At 37.5% G+C, this 23,901-nt stretch overlaps 2 protein-coding genes across 2 annotated transcripts; both read left to right on the forward strand.

The window, feature by feature from the left end:
- The first annotated feature begins 2,768 nt into the window (after positions 1-2,768).
- On the forward strand, positions 2,769-7,353 carry LOC128129489 (uncharacterized). The gene is made up of 5 exons (XM_052767965.1): positions 2,769-3,009; positions 3,054-4,123; positions 4,181-4,579; positions 4,774-5,406; positions 5,527-7,353. Exons 1-5 carry the CDS (start codon positions 2,769-2,771, stop codon positions 7,351-7,353), a joined length of 4,170 nt encoding a protein of 1,389 aa, XP_052623925.1.
- LOC111902045 (uncharacterized) lies at positions 7,350-8,643 on the forward strand. Its single transcript, XM_023897920.1, has 3 exons — positions 7,350-8,213; positions 8,306-8,518; positions 8,611-8,643. The coding sequence occupies exons 1-3, from the start codon at positions 7,350-7,352 to the stop codon at positions 8,641-8,643; spliced, it is 1,110 nt and encodes a 369-aa protein (XP_023753688.1).
- The last annotated feature ends 15,258 nt before the right edge of the window (positions 8,644-23,901 follow it).

The raw sequence follows: 23,901 nt of genomic DNA on the forward strand, positions 1-23,901 counted from the left end.
TTTATATCTAACACAAATATATATGATATATAACTAAGAATTCAACGACAGTCAGACTAATAACAAGATACCCTAAGCCCACAATCAAACAAGAACAGGAAGTAAGGTGAGCTATTAGTCCTAAGTCCTTCAAGTCTTACTTATACAAATATATTAGTGTAGATATGGTTTGAAGATAAAAGAAGTTTAAAAGGGTTTTAGAAATAGTTTTATAACAATTTAATATGAAATGAGTTTGATAAACATTTTGAAATAGTTTTGTTGGCAAAGCGGTTAAAAACACAGAAAATCCTTTTTGGTTGCAACTTATAAATCACATGTGATTGATATTGCAACTTGTTTAATTCAACTTGTATCCCCCCCAATAAAAGCATTTAAAAACATTTAAAAGGTTAATTAAGGGGTATGAACTCACCTGCAGTGAGTGAAGTGGATGGAAGTGCTGAGTAGGATGCTAGGTATCAAGTAAGAAATTAAACACACCCACGGATCCTATGTAACATTTAGTGATGCATAAATGTATATGATTAGTTATTTAATCACTAATTACGTAAGTAAATACACTCTAATGCATGAAAACAGTTTGTTTCAAATGCTAGGAGTGCTAGGGGTTGCTTCTAAGGAGTGTATGGCCTCACTATGGAGTTTACACTTCAAATGGTCACCCTAATATGAGTTTACGGTTGAGAGACCGTTTCCCCCATGAGTTTACGGCGTAAACTCATGGAAATGGTGAGTTTGTGTGTTTAAGGGTCTCTTGCATCACTAGGAAGGGTTCTAAGATCAAATCAAAGGCTTGAAAAGTGATTAGGGTTCAAAAGGGGTACTCCCTTGGAGTTTGCGGTCCTTGGACCACTCCTTGGGAGTTTACGGTCGTAAACACTAGGGTTTACGGCCGTAAACCCTTGGGCACACCATTTCTTTCGTGTTTTGTTGTCCTAGGCTCATGCATACAAGTTTCTAGTCCATTAAACATGCTAAGGAAGGAGTTAGAGGCACCAAAACACCTCTTTGGGGTGTTTACAGTTTTGAGAGATCCCCAAACCGTAAACACATGTTCTTGAGTGTTTTGGAGATTTAATCCTTGGATACTAAGCCAATAACTAGTTAGGGGAAGTATACTTACATATAGGAAGCTTGTAGAGGTGTTTTAGGACCCAAAAACACAAAAGTGTTCTTGAAGATTTGAAGATTACTTGAAGATCTATGTAGAAATCGGAATTCATGGATGAGAAGATGTAGGAACACTAGATTAAGTGTTTTGGGTAAGAATCTAGGAAGAAAAACTTACATTTTTGGCGGATTTGGAAGGAGTGTGAGATGATACTTGAGAGAAAACCTTATGTTCTTGAGGTGGGGAGTGGAAAATGAGGACTAGAAGTGTAAACTCATGCTATATGCATGAGTCTTGGGGAAAGAGGGTGTTTACGGCCCAAACACCCTTGTTTGGCCGTAAACACCTAGCTAAGGTGTCGGGTTGTTCGGTTTGCCACACGTCGCTAATTACGTCACTTCTTTTTATTAAATCATTTGACGAAAAATAAAATAAAACACCAAACGGGTTTTAATCCGGCCAAAAATATACTGAAATGTTTTTGAATATTATTTGAAGAGTTTGACTGTGGAAATTATACAAATGAAAATTTTGGGTTGTCACATAATGCTCGTCACAACATTGCTTAAACTGCATAGACTTTAATTGTGGAACCCAAGTATTAAACAATGTTAATCAAAGATTTTTTAAATTGCATAGAGATCTATTGTGGAACTCGAGAATTAAACAATGCTCATCAAAACTTTGATAAATTGCAAAGACTACTTCTATTGTAGAACTCAAGAATTAAAAAATGCTCATCAATGCTTTGCTAAATTGCATAGACTTCCAATGTGAAAACAAAGAATGAAACAAGTCCTCTCTCTTCCCCTGATTCTCTCTATAGGTGGTGTGATTTAGTTTTTGGTTCATCGGTGCTGTTTTTCCGACGAATTTCTTTTTTCGGTGAAGCAATTTCTCTTCTGATTTTGTTGTCCTAATGGGTGCATCATCCAAAGCGGATCGATTGAAGGAAGTAAAAGTTAAACCTCCGGATAAAAGTGCTGCTGTCCGGTATGTTAGGACTGAAGTGAATGTGAATGAATTGGTTCCTCCTGGGGTCATTGATCAAACTTCAGCTACGATTTATAAAGCTCGTCGTAAGCCAAGTGTGTCTGGAGCAGTTGCGTCAGGGATTGGTAAAGCTGAATGGAAAATGGAGGGGAAAGCTTTCAGAGTGAAGAACAGAGTTCGGAAGTTGGTGGATGGGTTATCGCCGATGGATGCTGAGGATTATGACAATGAAGAAGGTTATGAAGAGGTATCGGGAGATGAATTGGAATCTGTATCAGCTTGGGATTCAGATTCTAACATTTCTATTCATGGATCTGAATGCAAAATGAAGGAATTGAAGTATGGATCTACTGGGGAGGTGAAAAATGATGGTGATCAAGTTGTATCTATCCCTTCAGGTAACACAGCTAATTTGATGAAAAGTTGGGATGGGTCGAAATTGAGTAATGATTTACAGGATACTAATTTGGAATTGAAGAATGTTACGAGTGAAATGATTAGGGTGAATCCTAACATTGAGGTGATTGATGTCAATAAACATGATATTTCTAAGTTGGTTGAAAGTTAAGTTGTGAAGTCTAGAGCTAATGGGGATAAGATTGTTATCAGTAATGAAGAATTTATTCCGGGGGTTGGCTTTCAATTTCTTAGTGATCTGAAGATGGAGAAGACTATGGGGAAGGATATAGACAGTGAGAAGAATCAGGAAATGGATGTTGACATGTCAAATTTGGAAAAGAAAGTTAAGGAGATAGAAAGTAATACTGATGATGATGGATCTACTGAAGAGGAAGAGGAAAATGATTCTAGTGAGGATGATACTAGTGTGGATAAGGAAATTGAGATAGAAGAAGAGGCTAATGATATGATTAATATGGAAGCTAGTTGCAAAGAGAAGTCAGGTCTGTTATTAATAGCATTAGTTTGCTTCCTTCTATTTTGGGAGATGCTAAGAATAGCAAAAAGGTTGAAGGTGGAATGCAGGGGAATTTGTTGAACTCTAATGCAGGTGTGCTAAAGGGTAATAGACATAAGGGTAAGATTAATGTTAGATTCATTCCAGGGGAAAATGATGAAGAGGATGGACCTGTTATTATTCCGATTGAGAATCTAAAGAATGCAAGTATTCCTTTTACTAATACTCTTTATGGATATATGATTGATAAGAAGTTGGCGTTTCCTGTGATTCAGAAAGAAGTTAGAAGGTTGTGGAAGAATGTGGGTCTGGAAGAGGTTTTCATGAATATCAAAGGATTTTTCTTCTTCAAGTTCAGTGATGAGCAGGGGATGTTGTCTATTTTGGAGGGCAGTCCTTGGTTAATGTTTAATAATATACCACTGTTTCTTCAAAGGTGGAGGCCAGGTTTGACATTAACTAAGAACAAGCATGATAAAATCCCGGTATGGATTAAAATCTTTGACTTGCCTTTGGAAGTATGGAGTGGTGAAAACTTATGTAGAATTGCTAGTAAGATAGGGATTCCTTTGGCTTTTGATTCATTTACGGAGGAAATGTGTTTGGAACATAAAGGAAGGAATGCTTATGCTAGAATTCTTGTTGAAATGGCAGCTGAGAAGGAATGGAGAAAGAAGATTGATATTTCTACATGGGATTTTGTTACAAACTCTGCTGTGATACAAAGTTTTGATGTTGAATATGCTTGGATTCCTTCTAGATGTAATCATTGTAAAGTTTATGGGCATATGGATAAAGTTTGTGCTGCTGCTATGAATGTTGAAAAAGAGGCTGGAAATGAGGATGTGAGAAATTTAAAAAACAATAAAGGGAAAGAAGTGGTTAATGGGGATGGATTCACAGAAGTCAAATATAAGAAGGTGATAGGTAGCAATAATGGTGAAGGCACTAGCAAGGCTCAGGAGGGTTATAACAAATTGAATAGTCTGAAGAATAATGGGAAGAATGGGAATTGGAGAAGGGGTAATTATTCAAATGGCAATGATGGGAACAGAGGTGGAAGTGGTAAAGGGCAAAATTGGAATTGGAATAATAAAGGAGTAAGTCATTAGAATTTAAGAAAGAACAGAAATTATGAAAAGTTTGCTAATGGGCAGGATTTGATTGGTAGTCAGGGGCTGAAGGAGAATAATATGCAGGAGTATATAATTAAAAAGGATAATAGGAGAGAGGAGGGCAATCATAGTCTTGTTAGTGTGACAAAAACAGGAGAAGGATTTAGTAATAAAAACAGTTTTGAATTTTTGGGAGAGATTGAAGAGGATGTTTTGGATAAAATGGAAGAGGATGCTAAAATAGAGAAGGTTGTCATTCATCAAATTGAAGATTGTGGTAGCGTTGATATGGGTTCTAATGAAAGTAAGAAGGATAAAATGATCTCATTAACTAAGGGAGAGGGGAAGACAAAAGAAAATGAAAGTAATGAAATAAAGAAAGACAGGAAGGTATCGGATAACAATAGCAGCAAGATGGGGAGTTCTCAGGCATTTGAGGAGGTAAATGCCAAAAATTCTAATATTTTCCAATGATGTCTATAGGTGCTTGGAATGTTAGGGGCTTAAATAAATCTGTCAAGCAGAAGGAGGTTATTGATGTTATTAGAAGTAATAATCTTGGTATTTGTGTTGTGGTTGAATCTCATGTCAAAGTTTTAAATCTTAAAAATATTTTTGTTAAGACTTTTGGACAGTGGGATTGGATTTCTAATAATAGAAGCTGTGAAGCTGGTACTAGAATAATAGTGGGGTGGAATCCTAGACTTTTTGATGTGATAATGCTTTCTCAATCCAAACAGGTTATCCATTGTTATGTTAAAGTTTGTAATTCTGATGTTGGCATGTATTTATCTTTTATATATGCTGCTTCGAATTATATTGAAAGAAGATTGCTATGGGATAATTTGAAGAAACATAGTTTGGTTGTTAAGAAGGAAGCATGGGGTTTATTAGGTGATTTTAATGTTGCTATAAAACCATCGGAATATTCTGAAGGCTGTTCTAGAACTCCTAAAGGAGTTGAAGATTTTGTTGATTGTTTAAGTTTTATTGAAGTGGAGGATTTGAAGTCTTATGGGTTTCAGTTTACATGGAATAAAACTCCTGCTGGGAATATGGGGCTATTGAAGAAGCTTGATAGAGTTATGGTCAATTTAAAATTTATTTCGGACCACCCTCTTGCCCATGCTGTTTTTAAGCCATATAGAAATTCGGATCATTGCCCTGCTATTTTAAATTTTCCTGGAGATAAAGTAAAATGGAAACCTTCTTTTAGATTTGCTAATTTTATTTCTGATAAGGAGGAGTTTCTTCCTTTGGTTAAAGAGGTTTGGGATAAGAATATTGATTGTTTTTTATGTTTAAAGTGACTCAAAAGTTGAAGATCCTCAAGAAACATTGCAGGGAGCTGTGTAATAAACATTGGGGTGTTGGGAAAAAGAATTCAGAAGTTAAGGAAGGAGTTGGAATGTAAACAACAAGAAATTGACAGTAATCCTTTTGATTGCAAGATTAGGGAAGAGCATGCTAATATTCTCTTTGAGTTTAATGTTGCTTGTAATGAGGAAGAAAAACTTCTTGCTCAGCGTGCTAAAATCAAATGGTTACAGGATGGGGACAACAATTCTAAGTTCTTTCATAGGATTGTTAAAAGCAGGGGAAACAATAATCGTATTCAGATGGTTCTAAATGAAGATGGTCAATGGGTGAGTGGGAAGGCTATGAAAGAAAAATTTGTATCTCACTTTAATAAATTCTTGGGCTGTAAGGATGATACTGATCTATCAGGATTAAGTGATGATTTTTTTCCTAAAAAACTGGACAGGAGGGTGGCTGTTAATATGATTAGAGTGGTTTCTGATGAAGAAATTAAATTGGCGATGTTTGATATAGATGACAATCGTGCCCCTAGACCTGATGGGTATTCTTCAAAAAATTTTAAAAGTACTTGGAGCATTGTTGGTCCAGAGGTATGCAAGGTTGTGAGAGAATTCTTTTGGACTGGAAAATTGCAGAAGGGGATCAATGCTACTAGAATAGTTTTGGTTCCTAAAATGGAGGTTCCGAGGAAAGTTTCTGATTTTAGACCTATAGCTTGCTGTAATACTTTTTATAAGTGTATCAGTAAGATTATAGTGAACAGGATTAGAAATTGTTTGGGCGATATTGTTAGTAATAATCAGTCAGCTTTCATTCCTGGAAGATCTATATTGGACAATATTCTTCTTGCTCAGGAGCTGATGGTGGGGTACAAAAAAAAGAGAGGAGCCCCTAAATGTACGATAAAGATTGATATACAAAAGGCTTATGATACGGTGGATTGGAGTTTTCTTAATAGAATTTTGCAGGGATTTGGGTTCCATCCAGTCATGGTTAAATGGATTATGGCTTGTGTTTCTTCCCCGTGGTTCATGCTTAATTTTAATGGTGAAGATCATGGGTATTTTGAAGGAAAGCGTGGGCTTAGGCATGGAGATCCTTTATCTCCTTACCTATTTACTATAGTTATGGAGGTATTCAATATTATTATGGGCAAGCTTATTGAAGATTCTCTGAATTTTAAGTTCCATAGTAAGTGTTTGGGCCTCAATATTTCCCATTTATGCTTTGCTGATGATCTGTTGGTTTTCGCTTATGGTAATGGGAATTCGGTTAGAATTATAAGAAATGCTCTTGATGAATTCAAAAAGGTTTCGGGGCTGAAGGTGAGTATGGAAAAAAGTCAGATTTATTTCAGTTGTGTTAAGCCTAATATGAGAAGGATTATTTTGGGTATTCCGCCTTTTGATGTTTGGAGATTTCCGTTTAAAAATTTGGGAGTTCCTATGTGTGTTACTAAGTTGTTTGATAGAGATTGTAAAAAGTTGATTGAAAAGATTAAGATGAGAATTTTCAACTGGAAATGTAAAACCTTATCGTTTGTTGGCAGATTACAACTCATTAACTCGGTCTTAACTTCTATTCATGTTTATTGGGCATCGATATTTAAAATTCCAATTGCTACTATTAATGAGATTGAAAAGATGTGCAGAAGTTTTTTATGGGCTAATGGTGAGATAGTCAAAGGGAAAGCTAAAGTTAAGTGGCAAGATATCTGCAAACCTAAGGAGTATGGCGGGCTTGGAATCAAGAATTTAAGGAGATGGAACGATGCTTTGCTTGCTAAACATGTTTGGAATGTGATCAATAACAAAAATTCCTTGTGGGTGCAGTGGGTGAAAACCAATTATATAGGAAGTAGGAATTTTTGGGATATTTTGCAGAAAAAAGTATGAATTGGACATGGAAGAGGTTTTTGGAAATAAGGAAAACTGTTAGGCCTCATGTTGTTGTGTGTGTGGGAAATGGAAGGAACACTGCTTTATGGCATGATTGGTGGCATCCAATTGGTATTCTTTGTACTATTATACCTAGAAGAGATTGGGTTAGTAATGGTCTTAGCGATTCTTCTTTAGTCTGTGACGTTCTTGATTTTGATACTTATTCATGGCCGGTTGAATGGGTTAATAAGTTTCCTGGATTGACTGATGCTCCCATGTTTTGTATTGATTCTAATATGAATGATGTTGTTGGATGGAGGGATAAGAAAGGTATTTGTAGAAAATTCTCATGTAAACAGGTGTGGAGTGATTTAAATAACTTTGGAGACATTGTTCCTTGGTTCGATATTGTTTGGTACAATAATTGCATTCCTCGCAATTCCTTTATTCTGTGGATGGCTGTCCTGAACAGATTAAAAACTCAGGATAGAGTTAGAGGCTGGGAAATGGCTGGTAAATTGCTGTGTCCTTTCTGTGAAATTGTTCCTGATTTGCATAACCATTTATTTTTTAATTGTGATTATACCTCTAGAATTTGGAGGTATTTCTGCATTAAGGTGGGATTAAATTTGAAAATGGTTGAATGGAATGATTTGATTTTAATGTTAAACAGAATGCTTAAATTGAAGACTGGTGAGAATTTGATCATTAAGTGTATGATTGCTAGCTGTGTTTGTCATATTTGGAGGGAGAGGAACTCTAGACTTTTTGGTTCTAGAAGAACTTCAGCTGAGGGGGTTATAGCTAGTATTGAGAATGAAATTCGTTTGAAGCTGATGGGATTAAGAAAAAGAGCTAATTTGATCAATAATAAAGTTTATGTGATCTGGGGTATTTCGGGAATTGAGAATATTAAATAATGGAGGTCATATTCTGGTTTATCTTTTTGGTGTGTGGTTGGTTTTAGTTTTGGGTTTGGCAGTGGTGGCAGATTAATAAGGAGGATGTTATTAATGGAATATGGTGGGGGTATTTTGGGAATAAAAACCTGCACAAAGGAATTGACGGAATATGTCACTGGTTGGAGAGGTTTCTCTCAAATCATGTGACTTGTACCTATGGGATTTTCTGTTTGGATATAACCTTAATGGAGATTACCCAAATAGAGAATCCTACACATGTGATTGATGTCATGTCTAGTATGAAACTTAATCTGACTCACTGGTGTTTTGTTGTTTTTTTCTTGTGTTTCATTTTGAGTTTGTGGTGCAGAAAGATGAAGCATTGGATGGAGGTGGGCAATAGCTATAGAGAGATAGTGGAATCCATGCTGAAGACTTTGAAGAAGATGGAGGAAAAGGATTGTGACAGGAGATTTGGGAAAAGTTGTTTTGAGGGGTTTTTTTGTTATTTCTATTTTGTGAGGGTTATTTGTGTAATCTTTTATTGGTTTTACCTAGTGTTATTTGTTATGTGGGTTATGGGTTTGAGGGATTTTTTCTTAAAGGATAGCTTAAGGACTGAGGGTTTTTTTAAGGGCCTTACCCCTTGCTTTGGTATTTTTATTAATTGGGGTTGTGGTTGGTACAAGGGGGTGAAGTTACCTTTTTCCCTCTTTTAATAAGTCTTTGGGCTACTTTTAAGGATTTTAGGGTTTTTTGGGGTTGTAAGTGGTTATTTCTTATTATTAGGAAGTGGTTTGGTAGTTGGTTATGGATAGGTTGGTTATATTTGTATTTAGTTTGAATTTTTGGTGTTTGTATTATTTTATTCTTTTTAATAAAGTTTGCTGAGCTTTGGCTCTTTCAAAAAAAAAAGAATGAAACAAGTCTCCTCAACGCTTTGCTAAATTGCATAGACTTTTATTGTGGAACTCAAGAATCAAACAATGCTCATCACAGCTTTGCTTAAATTGCATAGACTTCTATTGTGGAACTCAAGAATCAAACAATGCTCATCAAAGCTTTGCTTAAATTGCATATACTTCTATTGTGGAACTCAAGAATCAAACAATGCTCATCAAAGCTTTGCTTAAATTGCATATACTTCTATTGTGGAGCTCAAGAATTTGACGATGATCATCAAAGCTTTGCTAAATTGCATCAACCTCTAATGTGGAACTCAAGGATGAAACAATGGTCATCAATTCTTTGCTTAAATTGCATAGACTTCTATTGCGGAACTTAAGATTAAAACAATGCTCATCAAAGCTTTGCTAAATTGCGAATACTACTTTTATTGTGGAACTCTAGAATTAAACAATGCTCATCAAAGCTTTGCTAAATTGCATAGACTTCTAATTTGGAACTCAAGAATGAAACAATGCTCATCAAAGCTTTGCTAAAATTGCAGAGACTTTTATTATAGAAATAAGGAATTAAACAATGCTCATCAAAGCTTTGCTAAACTGCGAAGACTACTTATATTGTGGAACTCAAGAATTAAACAATGCTCATCAAAGCTTTTCTAAATTGCATAGAATTCTTATGTGGAACTCAAGATAGAAACAATGCTCATGAAAGCTTTGCTTAAATTGCATACACTTCTGTTGTGGAACTCAAGAATCAAACAATGCTCATCAAAGCCTTGCTAAATTGCGAAGACTACTTATATTGTGGAACTCAAAAATTAAACTATGCTCATCAATGCTTTGCTAAATTCCATAGACTTCTAATGTGGAAACCAAGAATAAAACAATGCTCATCAAAGCTTTGCTAAATTGCACAGACTTCTATTGTGTAACTCAAGCATCAAACAATGCTCATCAAAGCTTTGCTTAAATTGCATAGACTTCTATTGTGGAACTCAAGAATAAAACAATGCTCATCAAACGTTTTCTATATTACGAAGATTACTTCTATTGTGGAACTCTAGAATTAAACAATACTCATCAAAGCTTTGCTTATATTTCATAGAATTCTAATGTGGAACACAAGAATGAAACAATGCTCATCAAAGCATTGCTGAAATTGCATACACTTTTATTGTGGAACTCAAGAATTAAACAATTCTCATCCAAGCTTTGCTAAATTGCATAGACTTCTAATCAGGAACTCAAGAATGAAATAATGTTCATCAAAACTTTGCTTAAATTGCATAGACTTCTATTGTGGAACTCAAGAATTAAACGATGCTCATCAAAGCTTTGCTAAATGACATAAACTTCTAATGTGGAACTAAAGAATGAAACAATGCTCATCAAAGCTTGGCTAAATTGTATAGACTTCTACTGTGGAACTCAAGAATCAAATAATGCTCATCAAAGCATTGCTTAAAATGCATAGACTTCTATTATGGAACTCAAGAATCAAACAATGCTCATCATAGATTTGCTTAAATTGCATAGACTTTTCTATTGTGGAACTAAAGAATTAAATGATGGTCATCAAAGCTTTGTTAAATTGCATCAACTTCTAATGTGGAACTCCAGAACGAACCAGTGGTCATCAAAGCTTTGCTTAAATTGCATGGACTTTTTTGTGGAACTCAAGAATTAAACAATACTCATCAAAGGTTTGCTAAATTGCAAAGACTACTTCTATTGTGGAACTCTAGAATAAAACAATGATCATCAAAGCTTTGCTAAATTGCGTAGACTTCTAATGTGGAACTCAAGAATGAAACAATGCTCGTCAAAGCTTTGCTAAAATTGCAGAGACTTTTATTATGGAACTCAAGAATTAAACAATACTCATCAAAACTTTGCTAGATTGCGAAGACTACTTATATTGTGTTACTCAAGAATTAAACAATGCTCATCAAAGCATTGCTTAAACTACATAGACTTCAATTGTGGAACCCAAGTATTAAACAATGTTAATCAAAGATTTTTTTAATTTGCATAGAGATCTATTGTGGAACTCAAGAATTAAATAATACTCATGAAAGCTTTGATATATTTCAAAGACTAATTCTATTGTAGAACTCAAGAATTAAAAAATGCTCATCAAAGCTTTGCTAAATTGCATAGACTTCCAATGTGGAAACTAAGAATGAAACAATGCTCTTCAATGCATTGCTTAATTGCATAGACTTTTATTGTGGCACTCAAGAATCAAACAATGCTCATCAAAGCTTTGCTTAAATTGCATAGACTTCTATTGTGGAACTCAAGAATCAAATAATGCTCATCAAAGCTTTGCTTTAATTGCATAGACATCTATTGTGGAACTCAAGAATTAAACGATGCTCATCAAAGCTTTGCTAAATTGCATCAACTTCTAATGTGGAACTCAAGAATGAAACAATGGTCGTCAAAGCTTTGATTAATTGCATAGACTTCTATTGTGGAAATCAAGAATAAAGCAATTATCATCAAAGCTTTGCTAAATTGTGAAGACTACTTCTATTGTGGAACTCTACAATTAAACAATGTTCATCAAAGTTGTGCTAAATTGCGTAGACTTCTAATGTGGAATTCAAGAATGAAACAATGCTCATCAAAACTTTGCTAAAATTGCAGAGACTTTTATTTTGGAACTCAAAAATTAAATAATGCCAATCAAAGTTTTGCTAAATTCCGAAGACTACTTATATTGTGGAACTCAAAAATTAAACAATGCTCTCTAAATCTTTGCTAAATTGCATAGATTCTAATGTGGAACTCAAGAATGAAACAATGCTCATAAAAGCTTTGCTTAAATTACGTACACTTCTATTATGTAACTCAAGAATCAAACAATGCTCAACAAAGCCTTGCAAAATTGCGAAGACTACTAATATTGTGGAACTCAAGAATTAAACTATCCTCATCAATGCTTTGCTAATTTGCATAGACTTCTAATGTAGAAACCAAGAATAATTAATGCTCATGAAAGCTTTGCTAAATTGCACAGACTTCTATTGTGTAACTCAAGCATCAAACAATGCTCATCATAGCTTTGCTTAAATTGCATAGACTTCTATTGTGGAGCTCAAGAATCAAAGAATGCTCATCAAAGCTTTGCTTCTATTGCATAGACTTCTATTGTTGAACTCAAGAATCAAACAATGCTCATCAAACCTTTGCTTAAATTGCATACACTTCTATTGTGGAACTCAAGAATTAAACAATGCTCATCAAAGCTTTGCTAAATTGGATAGACTTCTAATGTGGAACTTAAGAGTGAAACAATGCTCATCAAAACATTGCTTAACTTGCATAGACTTCTATTGTGGAACTCAAGAATTAAACGATGCTCATGAAAGCTTTGCTAAATGACAAACTTCTAATGTTGAACTCAAGAATGAAACAATGCTCATCAAAGCTTGGCTAAATTGCATAGACTTCTATTGTGGAACTCAAGAATCAAACAATGCTCATCAAAGCTTTGCTTCAATTGCATAGACTTCTATTGTTGAACTCAAGAATCAAACAATGCTCATCAAAGATTTGCTTAAATTGCATAGACTTCTATTGTGGAACTCAAGAATTAAAGAATGGTCATCAAAGCTTTTCTTTAATTGCATGGACTTCTATTGTGGAACTCATAAATTAAACAATGCTCATTAAAGCTTTGGTAAATTGCGATGACTACTTCTGTTGTGGAACTCTAGAACTAAACAATGCTCATCAAAGCTTTGCGAAATTGCATAGACTTCTAATGTGGAACTCAAGAATGAAACAATGCTCGTCAAAGCTTTGCTAAAATTTGTGACAACCCGAAATTTCGATTCGGTCAAACGCTAAAAGTCAACCACTTCTTACTATAAATTAATGTCATTATTTCTTATTTTGAACAAATTTAAAGTTCGTTTGATTATTTTAATATTATTTTTAAGGAGTAGAGTTTACAACCGTAAACCGTTGAGTTTACTACCGTAAACTCCTTGGGTAATGGTCATTAAAACCGTAAAATCCAAAGGAGTTTACCCTTGAACTCCAAACACTCTAGCTTTGCCCTACAAACACTTGGATGCAACCCTTGTGATCTTTAACACTTGAAACAAAGTGTTTTCATGTTCTAGAGTGTCCCAACTTAATTTATTAGTTATAAATTGGCTAATTAGTTGTATATATGTTCATTATATGATAACTAGGCTCGTGTGTGTGTACAAGTCTCCATTTGTCACCTAGCACCGTATCTGATACGAGCACAAGAGTGAAAGATTCTAAAAATGGGGATGTGCTAACACTTGTCATGTTGGATAGTGATGTGACATGTGTTGTGGCACAAAATGAGTGCAATATGGTGTGGCCAAAGAGAGGAGAAGGTTAATAATATTAATGATAAGTTAATGAGGCTTGGAGGAGTTACCAATTGCATAAAGGAGTTACAAGTTGCATGGAGGAGTTACAAGTTACTTAATAAAGACGTCATTTCCAAGACGTTACAACAGTTATTTAGTTTTATAATAAAGCATTTAATAAGTCTTTACTAGCTTTTAATTAGTCTTTTAAGTTTAGCGTTTAGTAATCCTTTAATTGGCATAGTTAATAGGTGTCTTTTGATTATCTTTGTCGTTATTTTTGTAAGGCTATATAAAGCCATGTTTTATCATTTTTTGGGATCGAATGTTGAAGTTTATTGAAAATTGAACTATTATTCATTTCGAGTTGTTGCGTACAATTCAAAACCGATCTTTATTGGGATGCGTCTCCTAATACTGATTTTGAACTCAAACCAATAGGTCTTGGTTTGTTTTCACCGAATTTCAAACTATAGGTCTAGTTTGATCTTCATACTATCCTTGGTTACTTTGTTCTTGTTATTCCTCATTGTATTCAAACCCATTTGATATTAGTTGTGGTATCAAGCTCCATATTTGTATCAATTGTGGTGTAAGAAATCTGATTCGTGTTAGTTGGACTTTGGAGCAATCCATATATGTATCATAATTGGTATCAGAACTTGATACATGTGTGGAAGTGACAAATTTTGAAAATGATAATGGTTACAATGTGGATTTGGGAGGAGACCATGGAATGCATGCTACCTTTAATGTGGGAGATCTTTCACCTTATCTTGATGATGATGGACTTGATGAATTGAGGTCAATTCCTTTCAAAGGGGGAGGGGATGATCCATGCATGGATCATGAAAGCCCAAAATGTGATGGAGTAGTGATTACTAGTGGGCTAGAAGGTGGTTTGGGCTCAATGGTTGGGTTGTGCATGGTAACCCACAAATTGAATTAGGGTTGCATGAAGGCTAGGGCAACATTTTTAAGGCTTCATAAGTGCTAGAAACGTTACTTTTTACTTCATAAAGCCTCCTAGCCGTTTTATCACTCTTTGGTGGATTAGGGTTACACTTTAATGCTTCTTATGGCTCCTTAATGCTTCTTATGACTCCTTAATGAAGCATAGACGTTTTTTTTTCATTATCAAGTGTCTTGGACGTTTTTTTGTGTTACTTCAAGAGTTTCCTTAAATTTCATTTACTAGTTTTAATGAATAATTGGTTGGGTGGCTTGTAACCACCAAGTTTGTAATAAAGGCTTCATATAAAGCCAAGTTTATGCATGGGAAAGATAATAGACGAATTTTTAAGAAAAAAACCTTTGTTCAATTCGAATTATTGTTATAATTCACAAATTATCTTGTTAGGACGTGTTCTTGACTTGATACGAACTCAATCCAATAGGTCTTGGATTGTTTTCACCGGTATACAACTTAATAGGTCTTGAGTTGCTACTAATCTATCCATTTCTTTCCATTCACATATCATTTGTGGTTACTATTCTCTCTTAATTTACCTAAACACTACCCTACTCCCCAAATCAAGCCCATACACGCATCAGTATCCGACACTTCAATCCAATCCACTCACTACAAGTGAGTTCATACCCCTTTAACTAACCTTTGAAATACTTTTAAAAGTTATAAATGCTTTTATGGGGGGGGGGAATACAAGTTGAATACATACAGTTATTACATCAATCACATGTGATTAATAGCTACAAAACCAATGATTTTATTACTGTTCAAACTGTTTTACAAATTCTTTTACTTATCAAATACTGCTACTAAAACTCTGTTATACTTATTATAAATTGCATGCCCATATATGTATAGTTATATAAGCAATGTTTAAAAGGTTTAGGAAGGGCGCCCGCCCTATTTCCTTTTCGCGCTTGAGACATGGTCTGGTGGGGTATCGGGTATCCGTCTGAAGGTTGTTTCAATACTAATTATATATCATGTGCACATATATAGTCATAAAAGTTCTTCCATATTCATATATACCAGTTACATCATTAGTAAGTTACCATATGGGTAGCACAGGATAATACTTATACTATTGCTAGATCAATGAGATGTTCAATGAGTCAGTTCATTTATGAGTCAGTACTTATTACTATGAGAACATATACAACTATACTAGAAGAAGAACATATACAACTATACTAGAAGAAGAACATATACAACTATACTAGAAAGAGAACAACATATACAACTATACTAGAAAGAGAACGTTTACAACTATACTAGAAAGAGAACATATACAACGATACTAGAACAAGTAACAATACATTACATATACATGAATACGTTAACATAATTGTGATCCACTATATCGGAGCATGCTTTCAATGTCATGGCCCGAGTTGTAGCTAGAGTCTCTTGGAGGGAGAGTGTGAGTTTGCGTATAGATCTATACCAAATTGACTATCCTACACCTTGCTGCTAGCTACAGCCGGACCTGCAGGTCTGCGGGTGCCAAACGTCATACCTTTTTACGAACTACATTGTCGTGTTACATAGTCGATAGTATGGTACAATTAATCACATAATACCTTAATATAAATCCGGTTTAAGGTAGTTAGTACAGCAGTAGTTCCTATAATACAACACTACAGTACTACATTAATTTACCCTTTACATATATTTAGTGATCATTTCACTTAAACATTAATGTACAAACTATATTTTGTCAATGATAGTTACACTTAGGAAAATTACACACTTTTACAATAAACGAGCATACAAAACAGTTACGCCTTGGTAGTAGGCTACTTTTAATAGAAAATATAGGTTTTTCTAAGAGATTCCAACTTTTACAAACACTTACAAACATTCACATACTTTTATCACCAAGGTTTACAAACTCATACTTTAAACCATGTTCAAACGTTTTGATACAAACGCCGACAATAAAATACTTATGAACTCACCAGCATAATGCTGATAAACTCCTTCAAAATAACTTGTATTCTCAGGTCATCGGTAGACAAGTACCGACGCCAGCTTTTGAGAAGATGGAGCGCATTCAAGACTCATCTTATTATTTTGATTTACATTTTTGGTGTCTATCACTGTTCAGAACATGCTTGTATAAAAATTATATATTTAATGCAATGGATGATGTTGTTTGCTTGTTTACTGTTATACTGTGTTGTGATACTTTACATGACGTCCTCCGCCGCAGAACGTTTCCGCCGTTCTCGGTTTTGGGGTGTGACAGATTCGTATCAGAGCATTGTTTATAGTGAATTGAGTGTAACAACCCGAAGTTGTTCATCGCCGAAAACCTATCCTAACCGTATTGCTTGCCGTATATCGGTTTGTTCCGATGTCGTTTTGGGTCGAATAAATTAAACTTATATGTTTAATTGATACTAATGAATGTCCAAACCTGTTAGGAACTCACGAAATGAACCCAAAATGCTTATTCCAAAAATTTTAGAAACAATCCCGCCGAGTTACGGAAACTTAATCGGGTGCGACCAAAAGCCCCGTTTAGTGCCGGTATCTGGTAGAATTCCACCGTGCCCAAATTTCTCGACCTATATAAACACGTTTCAGCTTCCATTTGAAGCTTTTGCTTCCTCTCTCTACTCTCTCTCTATCCTCTCTCCTAAATCTAAGTTCAAGGGTCCAAAACTCAATTTTAAGGCCTCAAATCCCTAAGGTACCTTTCTAACTTCATTGTATAGCATCTTAGACCTTCAAATTCGGGATTGAATCATAAAATTTGGCCTTGTATGAGAGTTTACGGCCCAGGAAGATGCCTAGGCCGTAAACACTAAGTTTGAAGGGTTTTGAGTGTAACACCGTGAATTTTCAAAATAATTTTTCGCAAATATAAAAACATTTCTCATTTAATTTCATAAACATTAAGTTTAAAATTCCAATTCGTATCATACAAATCCCAAGATCACATAAATATATCAAGGTCCCCTGCGTGTGTACAGATCAAGCCGGCACCTTCCCACGGTCATCGCTAGTACCTGAAACAACAACACTAACATTGTAAGCACGAAGCTTAGTGAGTTCCCCAAAATACCACACATAAAAAACATATTAGCCACTCGAGGCTATAACTCTATGGGTCCGTGCACCCAAACTCTGTGAACCCTCAGGTTCTAACTCTAGGAACCTTCCGGTTCCAACTCTGTAAACACGCACAACATAAATCTCATAGAAATAATGCAGTACAACATATAACATACATAGCATACATATACTCTGTCACATAACTCTGGTTACCTACTCAAGGTAGAATATAGTGAGAAGACTCACCTCGCGTATCTCGGTATCTCACGAATCCTGGAAATCCCTCGTGCTCGATCCTCTGAGCTCTAATCCTCCTATAACATCATATGTCTCTAATTAACACTTTTCATCTCTAAGGTTGACTATCCCTAAGAAGTCAACACATGTCAACTCTGGTCAACGGTCAACGATCAACTTTGACCGGACTCGGCAAGTGCACTAGGGCAACTCGGCGAGTCTAGACGTTTTTACCAACTCTCTAGGATTCCCTTCTTACACGTCGAGTACTCCCTCTGACTCGACGAGTTCCACCTGGAAGAATCGCGGGGCCACCCCGACTCAACTCGCCGAGTCTCAAGAACAACTCGGCGAGTCCCAGTTCGACTCAGTCCACTGTCAACCCTCTCTAACTCACCCTTACAGCCCTGCTGTAGACACTGCCTCGCCCTAGCGGCCGAACAAAAAGCTGATCCTAAACGTGTACCCTCGTCGTACACTGAAAGAACTCCCCCACTAGGGTCTCGTATGGTCACCAGCTGACGCTCACAGTCGATAATTAAGCCGAATCGGCTCAACCAGTCCATGGCCATAATGACACATACATCACCCATCGCAATAGGAATCAGATCAATCGGAAACTCAACCCCGAAAATCTCTAACACACATCCCCGGAGAACCTCCGTGGCACAAATCACTCTATCGTCAGCTATGGAAACTCTCAGAGGCCGACTCAATGCCTCACGACTAACACTGATATGTTGACTAAAGGCCAAAGATACAAAAGACCGACTCGCACCCGAGTCAAATAATACTAAAGCAGGTACAGAGTTCACAAGGAAAGTACCTACGCATAACATAATATAAGCATAATATCTCAACATCAAAATAAATACATGAAAGGAAACATACCAGCCACAACATCGGGCGCAGCGCGGACCTCCTCCGCAGTCAGCTGGAAGGCTCTCCCTCGAGCTCTCGGCGCCTCGGCCTTCACATGCCGACTCTCTGTAGCTTTGATGACGGCAGGAGCAGATCCCTGAGATGCTCCACGCAACTGCGGACACTCCGCCTTTCGGTGTCCGGTCTGGTTGCAGTGAAAACACACTGCAAACCCCTTGGGGCAGTCCTTGGCCATATGCCCCTCCTTGCCACATTTGTAGCAAGATCCCGCTCGGAAAACTCCGTCATGACCCTTGCCGCACTTCCCGCATGTGCGGCCCTTCTGGCTCCCTGGTTTGGGATCAGCGGGCTTGGCCCGCTTGGCTGCCGGCTGAGACTGTGCCGGTCGCCGATCCCTCCCCTGAGACTCTGCCTCCTCCCTGGCGTGAGTCTCAAGCTCAATCTCCCTCTTCCGGGCATTTGCCTGAAGCTCAGCAAATGTCCGGTACGAGGAGTTCGCAGCGAACTCCCGAATATCCCGCCTCAAAATGCTCAAGTAGCGGCTCATACGTGCCTGCTCAGTGGACACGTGCTCAGGGCAGAACATCACCCTCTCATGGAACGTCCTCGTGATCGCTGTAACTGACTCAGTACCCTGCTTGAGGGTCAGAAACTTCTGTGCCAAACGCTCCCTCTCCACCTGGGGAACGTACTCATCCCGGAACATGGTAGTGAACCTCTCCCAGGTCACCGCCGAAAGCTCAGCAGGCGTATAATGCGCCGTCACAAACTTCCACCAGTCCTTCGCTCCCAAGCGAAGCTGGTTCAACGCGAACCGAACCTTTAGATGCTCAGGAGATGAGCAAGTGAAGAAGCACCCTTCTATATCAGATATCCACCTCATAGCTGCCACCGGATCCTGTGTCCCATCAAACTCTGGTGGTTTGGTGTTGCTGAACTCCTGAAACAGCAACGCATCACCACCCTGCGGCCTCGCAGCAGCAATCGTTGTGGTAGCCGCTGCAACAGCAGCCTCAGAAAGAGTGGCATAACGCTCGTCAAACGTCTCAATCAGTGTGGTCTTTATAGACCCAAACATCTCCGGTATCTCTGCCCTGATGGCCGCAGCCACCTCCTCCTGGATGATCCGGCGGATCTCCTCCTCACTGGTACCACTGCTCTCGGGCATCAAACGTGTCCTCACCATGATCTACCTCTGAAATACAACATACGATAAATTAGAATCCACACGAGTATACTCACACTCGTCAACTCTTTCCTCCTTGATTCTTGGTATTCCGAAGATTCTTACTTGGGCTGCACACCGCTCCGGTGCTTTCAGTAGTACGGGCCCAATACTACTGTCCGCACCGCACCAGAATACACTCCAAGTCCTCCTCTTCGGATCCCAAATCCCAAGTACTCTATCATGCGTAGACCACTTTCTAATAGATCTCTCATAAGCCCCTCGCTGCTACCTACTCACTCTCAAGCATCTCATAGCAGCTCACCTCTCCCTAGGCTAAGGCATCACAAATCAGGCCACTCTAGTCCTAATAGCAATACCAAGCCTACTCTAGCATGCAGATACATCATATCAATATCAATATCACATAACATAAAGGTATTTTGGGAAATCACCGTTCGGGCGCGGACTGATTGTACACACGTCTCTTGCTTTGCGTTTTTCAAAAATCTTTTACTCTTTTTGAAAATACATCTCAAATCCTCAGTTTGAGTTCAAATATGCCCGAAGGTGCACTCGAATCCCTCAAACCAAGGCTCTGATACCAACTTGTAACACCGTGAATTTTCAAAATAATTTTTCGCAAATATAAAAACGTTTCTCATTTAATTTCATAAACATTAAGTTTAAAATTCCAATTCATATCATACAAATCCCAAGATCACATAAATATATCAAAGTCCCCTGCGTGTGTACAGATCAAGCCGGCGCCTTCCCACGGTCATCGCTAGTACCTGAAACAACCACACTAACACTGTAAGCACGAAGCTTAGTGAGTTCCCCAAAATACCACACATAAAACACATATTAGCCACTCGAGGCTATAACTCTATGGGTCCGTGCACCCAAACTCTATGAACCCTCAGGTTCTAACTCTAGGAAACTTCCGGTTCCAACTTAGTAAACATGCACAACATAAATCACATAGAAATAATACAGTACAGCATATAACATACATAGCATACATATACTCTGTCACATAATTCTAGTTACCTACTCAAGGTAAAATATAGTGAGAAGACTCACCTCGCGTATCTCGGTATCTCACGAATCCTGGAAATCCCTCGTGCTCGATCCTCCGAGCTCTAATCCTCCTATAACATCATATGTCTCTAATTAACACTTTTCATCTGTGACAACCCGAAATTTTCCATTCAAATCAAACCACATCAATCCAATGGAAGTAGAGCAGTTTCAGTGAAAATTCAAACTTCTGGAATAAGTTTGGCAGTTTTAGGGTTTTACACCTAAGGAGTTATTAGGAGAGTGGGTGCACTAGGATTTTGTGCAACACTGTAATTCCATTACTCTAGGTCATTAGAATCCATTCCGAGAATAGAAATATTTTCTGCCAAAAATCTCTGGACTATAAATAGAATTCTGAACCAAATTGGTTCATTATTTGATTTCCATTTAGAGAAAAGCCAAATACTCTCTCACGGATCTTCGGGTTTTCATCCCAGATTGTGAGTCTACTTCCCTAAATGTGTTTTAATACTTGTTATATGCTTTATAACATTGTTTACATGTCCAAAACACAAGATCCGGGAGTTTACCGCCCAAGAACGTTCTTGGGGAGTAAACTCCAAAATCAAGCCTAAAGGCCACCTAGTCCCATTTCCGTGTTAGGCATCTAACTAAGGACTTAGTGTATGATCATTAGAGGCTAGAAACAAATCAAAAGCAAGTAGTTTGAGGAGTTTACGGCCAAGGAACAACCTCTTGGGCCGTAAACTCCAAGTAAAGGGCACAAATGAGTGCCTAGTGTTCCTTTAGCCTTAGAACAAGAACCTAGAAGCCTTAAACTCATGATTTAGACCCACAAAACAATTAGAAACCAACATTGGAAGGGAGTTTACGGCCAAGATGCTCCTTAGGCCGTAAACTCCAAGATTAAGTGCCAAAACCACTTCAAACTCTTCCTAAGGCTTAGTCTTCATTTTTGGCTAGTACCTTAATGTGTTTAGGACCTAGAAAAATCATGAAAAGCTCAAGTGTTGAAGAGTTTACGGCCAAGAGTATTTCTTGGGCCGTAAACTCCTTTAAAGGGGTCAAAGGACACCCTAGACACTTCCTTAGGCCAAGAGACTTTTAGGGCAAGTACCTAGATGAGTTTTGGGCTAGTTAAAATTCTTAGAACCTCATGTGTGAGGGAGTTTACGGCCCAAAGAGTTCTATGGCCGTAAACTCCATCAAATGGTTCCATTTAATGCCATAAACCTCCCTTGATCCAAGTATTGAAGCCTAGACTTGTTCCTAGAAATGTTAGAGACTTGAAAGGCCAATAAGAACCCTCCCAAGGGAGTTTACGGCCGTAAACTCCAAGGGAGAAGGGTCTTTGGGCCGTAAACTCCCCAAAGGAGTCAGTGTGGTGCCCAAACACTTGTATAGCCTTGAAACAATTCCACTCTAAGGTTGTAGTACTTTTAAACTCCATTTCATGACTTGTTTGAGAGTTTACGGCCAGGAGCTTACTCCCCTGGGCCGTAAACTCTAATGAATATGGTCTTTTGACCTTAAACTTTCATTAGGGGCATTGCACTTCTTTGTTGCAACCCATTAGCCTCCTAGCACTTGACCAAAAGTGTTGTCCTCGCGCTTAAATGTTATTACTTGTATAATTAGTGTTATAATCACTAATTATTTATATACATATGTTTCATATGTAATTAGGATCATTGTGTGTGTCTAAGTCTTCACTTGACACCAAGCACTTGTCTGATCCTTCCGTACGATAACAGCCCGTTCAATTCCAGTCACATACTGCAGGTGAGTTCATACCCCTTAACAATGACAACCCGAAATTTTCCATTCAAATCAAACCACATCAATCCAATGGAAGTAGAGCAGTTTCAGTGAAAATTCAAACTTTTGGAATAAGTTTGGCAGTTTTAGGGTTTTAAACCTAAGGAGTTATTAGGATAGTGGGTGCACTAGGATTTTGTGCAACACTGTAATTCCATTACTCTAGGTCATTAGAATCCATTCCGAGAATAGAAATATTTTCTGCCAAAAATCTCTGGACTATAAATAGAATTCTGAACCAAATTGGTTCATTATTTGATTTCCATTTAGAGAAAAGCCAAATACTCTCTCACGGATCTTCGGGTTTTCATCCCAGATTGTGAGTCTACTTCCCTAAATGTGTTTTAATACTTGTTATATGCTTTATAACATTGTTTACATGTCCAAAACACAAGATCCTGGAGTTTACAGCCCAAGAACGTTCTTGGGGAGTAAACTCCAAAATCAAGCCTAAAGGCCACCTAGTCCCATTTCCGTGTTAGGCATCTAACTAAGGACTTAGTGTATGATCATTAGAGGCTAGAAACAAATCAAAAGCAAGTAGTTTGAGGAGTTTACGGCCAAGGAACAACCTCTTGGGCCGTAAACTCCAAGTAAAGGGCACAAATGAGTGCCTAGTGTTCCTTTAGCCTTAGAACAAGAACCTAGAAGCCTTAAACTCATGATTTAGACCCACAAAACAATTAGAAACCAACTTTGGAAGGGAGTTTACGGCCAAGATGCTCCTTAGGCCGTAAACTCCAAGATTAAGTGCCAAAACCACTTCAAACTCTTCCTAAGGCTTAGTCTTCATTTTTGGCTAGTACCTTAATGTGTTTAGGACCTAGAAAAATCATGAAAAGCTCAAGTGTTGAAGAGTTTACGGCCAAGAGTATTTCTTGGGCCGTAAACTCCTTTAAAGGGGTCAAAGGACACCCTAGACACTTCCTTAGGCCAAGAGACTTTTAGGGCAAGTACCTAGATGAGTTTTGGGCTAGTTAAAATTCTTAGAACCTCATGTGTGAGGGAGTTTACGGCCCAAAGAGTTCTATGGCCGTAAACTCCATCAAATGGTTCCATTTAATGCCATAAACCTCCCTTGATCCAAGTATTGAAGCCTAGACTTGTTCCTAGAAATGTTAGAGACTTGAAAGGCCAATAAGAACCCTCCCAAGGGAGTTTACGGCCGTAAACTCCAAGGGAGAAGGGTCTTTGGGCCGTAAACTCCCCAAAGGAG

This window comes from Lactuca sativa, unplaced genomic scaffold, assembly GCF_002870075.4.
Source record: "Lactuca sativa cultivar Salinas unplaced genomic scaffold, Lsat_Salinas_v11 Lsat_1_v11_unplaced_01, whole genome shotgun sequence".
NCBI classification, from domain to species: Eukaryota; Viridiplantae; Streptophyta; class Magnoliopsida; order Asterales; family Asteraceae; genus Lactuca; species Lactuca sativa.